This window comes from Quercus lobata, chromosome 1 (genome assembly GCF_001633185.2).
Source record: "Quercus lobata isolate SW786 chromosome 1, ValleyOak3.0 Primary Assembly, whole genome shotgun sequence".
Classification (NCBI taxonomy): Eukaryota; Viridiplantae; Streptophyta; class Magnoliopsida; order Fagales; family Fagaceae; genus Quercus; species Quercus lobata.
In genome coordinates this window covers 2,943,664-2,955,054 of record NC_044904.1, presented here as the reverse complement: position 1 = coordinate 2,955,054, position 11,391 = coordinate 2,943,664, and the positions used below count along the sequence as shown (strand labels likewise).

General features: G+C 33.5%; 1 protein-coding gene and 1 pseudogene across 2 annotated transcripts; one reads left to right on the top strand and one right to left on the bottom strand.

Annotated features, from left to right (window-relative positions):
* The first annotated feature begins 3,111 nt into the window (after positions 1 to 3,111).
* On the top strand, positions 3,112 to 10,820 carry LOC115974624 (secoisolariciresinol dehydrogenase-like). 2 transcript variants are annotated; one of them, XM_031095061.1, is made up of 3 exons: positions 3,112 to 3,773; positions 9,689 to 9,753; positions 9,893 to 10,820. In XM_031095061.1, exons 2-3 carry the CDS (start codon positions 9,716 to 9,718, stop codon positions 10,686 to 10,688), a joined length of 834 nt encoding a protein of 277 aa, XP_030950921.1. In that variant the 5' UTR covers positions 3,112 to 3,773; positions 9,689 to 9,715; the 3' UTR covers positions 10,689 to 10,820. The 2 variants fall into 2 exon arrangements, with proteins under 2 accessions (XP_030950921.1, XP_030950911.1); XM_031095051.1 differs by lacking the exon at positions 3,112 to 3,773 and adding an exon at positions 6,284 to 6,368.
* LOC115974641 lies at positions 3,820 to 7,706 on the bottom strand (annotated as a pseudogene).
* Positions 10,821 to 11,391: the final 571 nt, after the last annotated feature.

Sequence of the window (11,391 nt, the reverse complement as noted above, 5' to 3'; positions counted from 1 at the left end):
AATAAATGATGTGACAGGAAAACAACTAACAAGAACAAAATCTATTTCCTCGGGCCTGTCGGCATCCATATAAAAAACTAATTAATAAATGATGTGACAGAAAAACAAGTAACAAAAACAAAATCTATTTCTCGGGCCTGGGGCCTGTCGGCATCAATATAAAAAACTAATATATAGTACCATGTATATGAACATATATAATCAAAAATAATTAATCAATCACCATTATACATGTGCATGAGTTTAAATTATATATGATGTAAGAGTTATAATTTACATATTTTTAAGTTATGAATTTTAAAATATATAATGATTTTTCATTATATATATATATATATAAATTTAAAATTTAATTAGATTTGGACTTTTCAATTATTTTTGCATCAAATAATTTACTTGCCACATAAATAAAAATAAAAAATTAAATTATTTGGCATAAAATTGAATTCCAATTGAAATTCAATTTAGAATCTAATGAGATTTGGACTCTTCGATTTTTGCACCTAATAATTCACTTGGTACAAAAACTAAAAAAAAAAATAGACGAGACACATGACTTAAAATTGGACTACAATTAAAATCCAATTTAAAATATAATTGGATTTTTTCTCAACTTTAGTTTTAAATAAATAAATAAATATATATATATATATATATATGTTCCCACTCTTTGCATATTACTCATTTAATTAATTCTACTTCAAAATCTCATTGAACTCAATATTAATTAGAATCAAGACCCAAAAAGTTTGATGTAAAAACAGGACGTGTACAAAAGTACCCTTATGGTACAATACAAAGGTATGGATTGGTCTCTTGCAGCTCGGCCATGTGATTTGAAAGTGTTTGTAGTATGGATTTTAGAAATGAAGCTGCACAAATTTCCTTAAGCCTTAATTTCACTGTGAGTCTCCCCGTGTATGGATTTATATTCTTTGGGAAAAATTGGGCTAAAATAATAGATCTAAACAAGGCAAACCTGATATTGGCTGTCTCATAGGCATATTCAATCTCATCTCTTGGCTCAAGCATAACTATTATGTTGTTATTAATATATAGCGAGGATCAAGGAGATCCTAATTTGCTAATGCAGAACATGAGCAATAGCTGGCAGTGATTTTTTGAGCTAGCTATAACAGACAACGTACAATTGGACTCATTGTCTTTATTGGAAGACAAACACAAATTGATATCTTCACCATGCACAAGTTCCTAGTAGATGGGTTTAAGAATTTGTTCACATTAGGCAATTTTCAATATTTTTATAGTACTAGTAAATATTACACGGCCTTCGCTTGCATGGCTATATATATATATATATATATTTTGATAAATAAAAATGGGGGATTTATAGTTATATTACACCTCGAACAGGGGCGCTAGGCAAACCGAATTTATGGTTATTGTCTGTGCGGGATTTTAACCCCACTAAGGATGCCCACCAGTGGACTTTTGCAGGTAGTGGGACTCGAACCTAAGTGTGTTGCACGAAGTGTCCGAGTCTTACCCAGCTATATATATATGTAGCCTACTTTCTCTCACTTAGTTACTTTGTAACACTTTTCTAAGCTTATAGTAGTACATGGGTTCACATGCACAGTGCGCTTTTTTCATACAAGGGCTAAGATGGAGACCTGAGGGCAAGTACAAACCCATTTGCCATTCTAAAGTAACAGCCAATAGTCATTATCGTCCAAGCATGGTGATTGGTGAAGGGCAAAAGACTTCTGTATGTACTAGCAGTTAAAAAGTTTTTGAGTACAGTGGAATTGTTACCTTTAGTTGAAAAATGCATGCATTTGGGAATAAATCATTGCTGATGCATCATACGTATTAGTTTGATATTAAGTTTTTTTTTTAATTTGATATAAACCTAAGTGGTTACTCATGTGCACTCATTCAAGCCACCAATTAAAAAAATTTCACCTTTTTCGCTTGAATTTTGATAAAGAATCATGAATGAAACTCCTCCATCAGAGCCCCTAATTAAGCGTTATCACCAGCTGCAAACGCCAACAAAATCCAAGCAGTGCCTGAACTTATACAAAGGAACCAACATCGTCATCATATATGTTGATAATTTGAGGCAATTATCAACACATAGTAATACATGAGCTCGTAGAAAGATGAACATAGAAAGAAAAACCTTGCCTGATGCAAGTTTTGATGCCTAGAGGATTTGAGAACTACCAGGCTTCTTTGCCTCCTTGTTTTTAAGAATAAGCTGTTTACCTTAATTCATGATGAAGTGCCAAGAGGATTTTTAATCTGGGTTGTGAATATTGTTTTTTATATATAATTCCATGGAAATCACACAGGCTCTATGGAGGAAGAATTGATAATTTTAAACAAAAGTTTTACTTAAACCTTATCAAATGGCTATGCCAATTTCTATCTAGCTAGGTTACTTTAAATTCTAAACCAAACTCAAGTATGTCAATATGTCATTGCCTTACTGGGTTGCAGTGATTTGGGTCTTCCACCAATAAGAGAAAGGAAAAAAAGCTGATAAGTTCATTCATTTAGCTTTGTTTCTCCTTAATTAGTCCTCACCAGTACGACAACTCATGAATATTACTCAAAATTACAACACATGCTCTGGAGTACTACAGTACATAAATAAGAGTCCCATTACATGCATTACACATCAAAATAACATAATCAACAAATATGCTCAGTACACAAACACCTACTAGAACTTTAGAAACCTATGAACTTGCACACAGACATTCATAATTTGCCTCAGTAAAACCTTCTATGTATATTCATCAAAAGTAAGCTGACTTAGCCGACCTGGCCTCCACTAAGCCAACAATAACTGATGCTCGTTTGGATGTGTTGGAAACTTATCCACTGATTCACTTTTCTTAAATCAGCTTTAGAGTTTAATTGGATTTGAATTCTTACACTTTAAACTCTGCTGGATTTTCCTCCTCAGTGGGGTCACTTCCTGACCTAACATTATAGTGATGGTGCTGACATCAAAGAAAATTAGCTCACCATAGTTCTCTGCTCAGTCACATCATTATCTCTTGGAAGTTTCCCTTGAAATATCCTCTCCCTTGCCTTGCTTGCCGAAAATATCAAGAAAGCTCAAAAAGAAATAACCTCCTTAAAATGGAATAATATGAGTAAAATTCATGAAAATCTTAAAGCATTTAAGAGCCTATATAGGTAAGCATTTTTCATCACTAATCACTTATTTTTTCACACTCATTTGACAACATTACTTTTATTTTCATCACTCAATTTTTTCGCACAATTTATGAACCGCACAACTATTACTGTGTCAGACCACTTATGTTTTGTTACCCGCGTACCATTTTCATCCCCCATCAATATTTCTCTTTTTCTAATTTCCCCTTCCCCTTCAGCCCTGTCTCTCTCCCAAAGCAGAAACCCAAACCCAGAAAAATGTCTCAACCTCCCTCGCCTCGTCAGTACCATCATCACCGGTGAACAACGCCGAAGTGTCCGACGTGTACAGCGGCGCCATCTCGCCGTCGTGACCCATTTCCTAGCGGCGTCGACGAGGAAACCCAAACCCATTCAAATTTCTCAAGCTTTCTCGCCTCGTCAGGATCATCACCACTCGCCAGTGAACAACATCGAACTCTCCGACGTGTACACGGCCTAGAATCTCCTCCGTCGTGACCCATTTCCCAGCGGCGCCGACGAGCAACAACACTAACGTCACCCATTTCCCCATTTCGTCACGGACGATCTCCTCCGACCCAAGGCGGTGCTTCCCTCCCTCACTCAGCTCAGCTCAGGTATTCCTCCGTCGTGACCCATTTCCTTTTTAAATATGTTTGTTGCTGAAAGGGTTTTGTTTTCCTATTTGGTAGATCTGCTAGTTGTTCTATACTTTTAATAATAATACTGTCTGTGTTTGTGGGAAAAAGCTCTCTGATCTTTGTATTTGATTGAAAGCTGGCAATGGGTATGGGTTTATGTATTGAAAAAGCCCTCTGATCCTTGAACAATTTTTTTTGTCAATAATTTGCATAGATGTTCATATATTTTCATGTCTGCTTTTGTGTGAAAATTATGTTTTAATGATATTATTTGTTACTCTAATTTTTACTCTTTTTTTTTTTTTTGGGAGTGGGGGCATCGCGCCCCTACTGTATACATGGCTCCGCCCCTTGAAGGGAGATTATATGTAAGTTACACTACATAAGGCAGATTTGACAATTGTGTTTCAATTGCCTTTCTTTGATGGGATTATGTTCTTCTAAAGTTCTTAGGTAATTACATTGTGAAGTTTTTAATTGTGATTGATTATCACTATGGGGTTCACAGTGACTGACATTGTCCATATAACCATTTATTTAGGGAGGTTCTTTAGTCAATTGCCAAGAGGATAGAGGAAAATCCAAATATATAGAAGAAAATGAGCAAATAATCAAATATGAGAATTTAATAAGCATTCAGGGCCAATGGATATTAAAAAATTCCAATATTTTGGATCTTTTCCTCCTTCCAGTGTTTTGGCAATGAAACAAAGCAAAAAGGAATTCTGAGCCAGACTAAGAACAAAAGCATCAAGAGATAAAAGTGGAGGATAGACCTGTTTTTCCCAATCTGTACAACTTGTTATAATAGAGAGCACAACTGTCTGAACAAAAGAACCAGTTTGTATTCCAATCCAAAGGCCCCTTCCTCTTAACTTTGCCAAGAAACTCAGAATTACAGCAACTGGAATTCCACAAAGATAGAATGCCCCCAGGTTCACATAAGCCCCTATATGCTGCCACCCTGATCCTCTAGCAATACCTGAGCTAACAAACGCTAGATAGAATTGTGCAAAACTTATATTCTTTATAGACATTAGTCACTGGCAAAAAAGAGAGATTTTTTAACCTGCGAGGACCCCTTGTAAGCTGTCTAATATAACGGACAAAGAAAACAGAGGAGCCATGGTTGTGACATAGTCCACAACTTCCTTCTCATTGCTAAAAGTGTATCCAAATACTTGCCGGCTTGCAAGAAGGATCGTGCTTACTATACTAGTCTCGATGATTGCAAGAAACAACACAACAAAGACAACTACACGAGCAGCTTGTGGATTCCCTGCTCCTAATTCATTTGAAACTCGGGTACTAAACCAAAAGGAGAAAATTCTTAGAAATATGCAATTTTTTTGGGAATTGCCTCAAATTTCTAATTGCATTTGGTTACTTATTTGGTTTTTCTTGGTATGGAAAAAAAGTTGGCTTAGTTACTGTTAGATTTTTAGTGTCGGCCCATTCCATTATATGTTCTTATAATAAATTTCAATTTTATTGGTGTAATTCATTAATTGTATAAGTAGGCTGTATGCCAAACATTTTTATGTTTCTATGTGTGCGCTTATTGATTTATTTGCCTTTATTGTTATTTGCTCAAAAAAAATTCTGGAGTGTTATTCCAAAAGTGGTGTCAGAGCTTTTCACTATAACACAACATTAACCATAATAAACACTAGTAATCTGAGTATATAAATGTCTTTCCATGTATGTATAAATATGTTCAGTTATTGAGCAAACCTTGCCGCACAACCATATCCCATTGGTATTGTATAGATTGCTGAGATTGTATTGAGGCTGTCAAGAAAAGTTGACAAAAAATTCTAACAATCAGATTCTTTAGAGGAATGGATCATGTCAGTGCATATAGATTAGGCAAAAAAAATATTCTAATTAATTTGTAGAAGAGCCATAGTATTATTCTTATGAACTACTACAAGAAACTTACCATACAGAAAGAACTGAAGTTTCGAGTTTCGGATTTGGTAAAAGCCCAGACAATAGTATAAGAAGCTCAAAAGACCACCACTCGAGACTGCAATCATCAAAAAGGAACAAAAACACTAAATAAAAACATACAGTTTTCTTTACAACTAGAGGAAATGAAAAAAAAATACCAAATCATTATAGCAGAAGGGATGGCAAAACGAAAACACTCCCCAATTCCTTGGAACTGATCCATAGAAAGTGGAACATGGGTTTTTGTGCAGGCAGGAGAGTACTTCATGTATAATCCGAGCAAAATCACATTCAACCAATATGAAATACAAATAGCTAAAGCTGCTCCAAGGTTTTTCAGTCCAGACTTGAAAACTAACGCCCAACATAAAGGTATATGAAAACATAGAATAGCACAAGTGCTTATAAGCATTGGCTTGACTAGACTTTGTGTTTGAAAGTATCTAACGGGTGGTTAAGTGTTGCATATGCAAAGAGTGCAGGAACAAGCCAAATTGTGAATTTTCCAGCTTCGCGTGAAATTAGAGGGTCTTGGCCTATGAAGGTTAGTAACTTTCCCACGTAGATCCATATCAAAGACAAAGGAAGACAGACCAAGATTAGAGAAAATATAGCAGTGTAAGTTTGAATTCCAATTTTTTGATACTGCTGAGCTCCATACGCTTGTCCACATAGAGTTTCGAGTGCACTTGCCATTCCTAACTGTTTACCGCATACAAAATAGAAAATTCACTTAGCTATTTGAATTTTAAAATAGATAAGTCAAAGTCCTGTTCATCTCAGTAACTATGTCAACAAACTTAATGATATTTCTTTTTAGAACATTCAACTGACAATCATCCAATATATATTTTTTTGTAAATGCATGACTTCACCCATTCATGTCACTGCCATTTTTTTGGTGTGTCAGTGCCGTTTGATAGTGAGATTGTAATTATTAAATTTCATCCATATGCTGACCAAATGCTTATAACATCTAATTAGATGTTATTTCAAATCAAAGGATAGGTTCTAAAATCTTTAGCTGGCCCAAATTCAAATTATTGATCTTTTAAACTATCCAAATAAAATATTTTGATTTAAGCATCCAAAGAGCCTAAAACCTAATTTCCAAAACCAGATGAGGGAATCAAGAATCTGACGTAGCTTTTTATAAGCTAAACTCAGACACAAAATTAATATATGTATATATATATATATATATATATATAACCTTTTATCATTACACTAAAATTTCAATTAATTTTTTATATAATTGAAGTTTAAATCTCTGATCTCTTATTCTTCGAGAAGAAGGCTCTATTAGTAGAGTTAATGAAAAAAAAAATTAATAATCCTATACGCAGGAAAACAAAATATATAATAATTAAGTTGGAAACAACAAAACAAAGACTTACAAGAAGACTGAAGCCAGTGACTCCAGAGAGAAAGATGGCAATAGCAGTGCTAGAGAGAGCAAGTTCACCCAGATGACCCACCATCATCATTGAAATGATCAGCAACATGTACTGTGATAGAGCCACTGCCACCATAGGACCTGCCAAAGAGCCCAACCTCTTGAGCTCCTCAGTGAAAGTAGCCCATGTTAGAGATGATGGATTTGTTTCTGATTTTCTTTTATCATCTTCTTGGATCCCTTTTGCTAATAAACTCTCTTCCATGTCTTTCTCTATCTCTGTGGCTCGTGAAACTCTCTGGTCTCAGCCGCCTCACTAGCTAGAGCTTGGAATGAGAGAGAGAGAGAGAGAGAGAGAGAGAGAAAAAGTTTTTGTAACTTTCAGATTTTAGTGGAGTATATCATTTCATGGGCTATGTATGTCTATGGAATTAGTATTTTATTGTTATACCTTATCGATGGATGGTAAGAGAAGACATCGAAACTGTATTTATTTTTGTGAAGACAGCCATTGGCAAGTCAAAAAGAAGTCATGCGTTTTTCCCACCTTTTTTGGCGGGTTTCAATCTATGTTTCATATCACTTTTTTTTTTTTTTTTTGGGTATAGTGCACTGCTCAGTGCTCACCGAGTCACTAGCACTAATCGAAAGAACGTCAAGCCATCCCCATTTATATCCAACTAGATGCTTAAAGATATTACAAATCTTATAATTTGATATAACAATTTTTAAATATAATTAAAATTTTATATATGGTATTATTTTTGTAATAAAATTGAATGTAATTTTAATATTAATTCAATTTTCTATCATTGTGTGTATGCATGTCACATTGGCATATGTACATTTTAGCTATTAGATTCACATTTTTGCACTTGTGCGTATACATTTGTTCATTAATAAGATTGTTAATCAAAATAAACTTGATGACCTACATTTAGAAATTCATACTTCAACCATATGTTCTCCACTTGTTAGGGCTAGCTTTATTTCTCCTCTCCTTAATATGGCTTGAAGATAGATATAAGTACGAAAGTTTGTAGCCACTTGATCTTGGCCATCTTAAGTAGCTAGAACGTAGGATTGTTTATAGAGGGAAGATGTGGATTACATGGTTCGACCTACGTTCACATAAGAAAGCCCTTAACAATTATATCTTTACTATACCGAGTACAGTTTTATAATGAACTCAATGTGAGATATCATATTTATATAATACTAAACAAGGGAATTAATCTCCGGCTATACCAGTTTGACCAGTAGAACAATATATTTCGGTATCAATTAATACCGGTGTACCATTTCAAGTTTACCATTATTTTATATGTGTGTGTGTGTGAATTATAATAAATATAAAAGTTTACCATAAAACATTACTTCAATTCAGAACAAATTATTCATGATTTTAGACTTTATCATCAATTGAAAGAAAATATATATATGTATATATATATATATATATATATAACAGAAAACTTAATTGTTCATTGCATACTAAGAAAACAAATAAAATTAATAAGTTAATGCAAGTAAGTTACTATTTTGTCCTTAAAAAATTCAAATTACAAAACTAAAAAAAAAAAAAAAAAGTTTTTTTTTTTTTTTTGATACCGGCTAGTACGCCTAGTAATGCCCAAAATCGGCCGGTATTTAAACCGGTACGAAATGTTGGCGTTTCGATATTGATATACATACCAGCTGGTACTAGAACGGTATCGACCACCTTGATACTAAATCCTAAAATAACCTTACATAATACATGGTTAATAAATTTGTTGTACAAGTAAAATATTTTCAATAAATTTGTGGTATAGAGGGCAAGGGCTGAAGTTCAAGTCTTCAAAAGGGAGCTTCACACACACATATACACTTAGATTAGACTAGACCGCTAGAGTAGAATTTCTATATTGTATGAAAAAAAATAATTTGATGGTCCTATGCCTTTATTAGGATTAGGCTTGTCATCTTAAACATGTTTTTCTTGGATAAACATCATCTTAAACATGTAGATAGCTTTAGTTATCATTTTTCTTAAATCATGCCGGTCAAATAGTCAATTTGATTATCTATAAGATTTGTGACTCAATTGGACGCAAAGTTTCATTTAAAGCCAGGAAATTTCTTTTCATATGCCTAGTTTAGATTTTTATAATTTAAGAAAGTGCTACATCTATAATATTTTCGCAAAAAATCTTAGTTGATAAGTTATTATTGGTTTTAATTTGAATTCATCACTAGAATTTCTTTTTTCCCACTAGTAATGGCCAATTAGAATATAGCATTTACAATTTTTTATGAAAATGTTGTGAACATAATATTTCTCTTATAATTTTGTCAAAAGATTTAAAATTGATTTATACACTTTCGAATGACCTTAAATTAATCTGAATAAGACATTAGTTGTTTTTGATATCTTTTACGTTAGCACGAAACTTCAGATGCTAAAATTAGTTAAAAGTAACTTATTTATTGTATCACTACCCCCGCCACCTCTCCATCACCAAACTCAACCTTCCTGTAACTCACATCTTTGATTTGGCAGAGATTTCACATCAATTTTAAGGAAAAGATGAATGCTAATTCTTCATCAACTCCCATCACCAAAAGGTATTCTTATAACAACATTTTTTTTTTCTATACCCTCTAATTCACTTTTTTTTTTTTTTCTATAATTTATGTTATATTAAAAATTAGCTAAGAGTTTAGATTAATAAATTTTAGTTTCCTTATTTCTTTGTCCTTGAAGGTTAGAAGGTAAGGTAGCATTAATAACCGGTGGTGCCAGTGGCATAGGTGAGACCACTGCAAGGCTTTTTATTCGACATGGTGCTATGGTCCTTATTGCTGATGTCCAAGACGAGCTTGGCCACTTAGTTTGCAACGACATTAGCTCTGAATCCATCTCTTACATCCATTGTGATGTAACGAATGAATCTGATGTCGAAAGGGCTGTAGACATGGCTGTATCCAAGTATGGAAAGCTAGACATCATGTTCAACAATGCTGGCATTTCAGGCAACATGGAATCACGAATTTTAGAATCAGAAAACAAAGATTTCAAAAGGGTTTTAGACGTGAACGTTTACGGTGCTTTCTTGGGTGCCAAGCATGCTGCTAGGGTTATGATTCCAGCTAAAAAAGGAAGCATTCTCTTCACCTCAAGCATTGCTTCAGTAATGGCTAGCGATGTTCCACATTCTTATGTGGCATCAAAGCATGCTGTGGTGGGAATGACTAAGAACTTAAGTGTGGAGTTGGGACAATATGGAATAAGAGTTAATTGTGTGTCTCCTTTTTCAGCTGCAACTCCTATGCTAAGAAAAGTTATGGGGATGATGGAGAAAAATAAGGTGGAGGATGTGGTTTCATCTTGTGCAAACTTGAAGGGAGTGGTATTGGAGCCTGAAGATATTGCTGAGGCGGCACTATATTTGGGGAGTGATGAGGCTAAATATGTGAGTGGGATAAACTTGGTTGTTGACGGGGGATATAGTCTTACCAATCCAACTTTCTCAAATGCACTAAAAAGTCTAAGTATGTGAATGGAATGAACCTGGTTGTTGATGGGGGTTATAGTCTTACCAATCTAACTTTCTCAAATGCACTAAAAAGCCTTTTTTTTTTTTTTCTTGATATGTATGTGTTGTAAATTGTAACTATCACCTCCATGTCTCTATTTTGGTTTTTTTTTTTTTTTTTTATTTTATTATTTTTTATTTATTTATTTATTTTTTTTTAATGTTATCTTAAGAGTGATGTTAAAGTCAAGCACCTTCTAATTTAGTGGCATTGACGTTGATTGTTCTCATTTTAAATGAAAATCTAGATTTGAAACTCCCTCATCTTTGTTGTAGCTATCAAAAATAAAATACTAATATTAAAGATAAGGAAAAGTTAATGAATGTCCTAACTGTGTTGGTTTATAAAACATTTTTAGTAGTTTTTTAATAGGAAAAGAAAAAAGAAATTTTTTTCAGTAAATTTTTATATTTCTCATAAATGTGATACCAAAACATTCTTAAAATGGTCGAGTAACAAATCTCTTAAAGTAAAACTTTAACCAGATGATTAAAGATATTACAAATCTTATAATTTGATGTGTCAATTTTTAAATATAACTAGCCGTAGACCCACGTGATGCATGAGAATATTATTAATGATCATTGTATGGTACTTATTTTAAAGTAAAAATATATAATAATAATACTTTAAGAATCATTTTGTGAATCATCGAAAGGAAATTTT

Bases quoted from the DNA above. Each gene is read 5' to 3' on its own strand.
- LOC115974624 (XM_031095061.1), top strand. From the start codon at position 9,716: ATGAATGCTAATTCTTCATCAACTCCCATCACCAAAAG. The intron at 9,754-9,892 runs GTATTCTTATAA...TTGTCCTTGAAG, and splicing joins TCAACTCCCATCACCAAAAG to GTTAGAAGGTAAGGTAGCAT.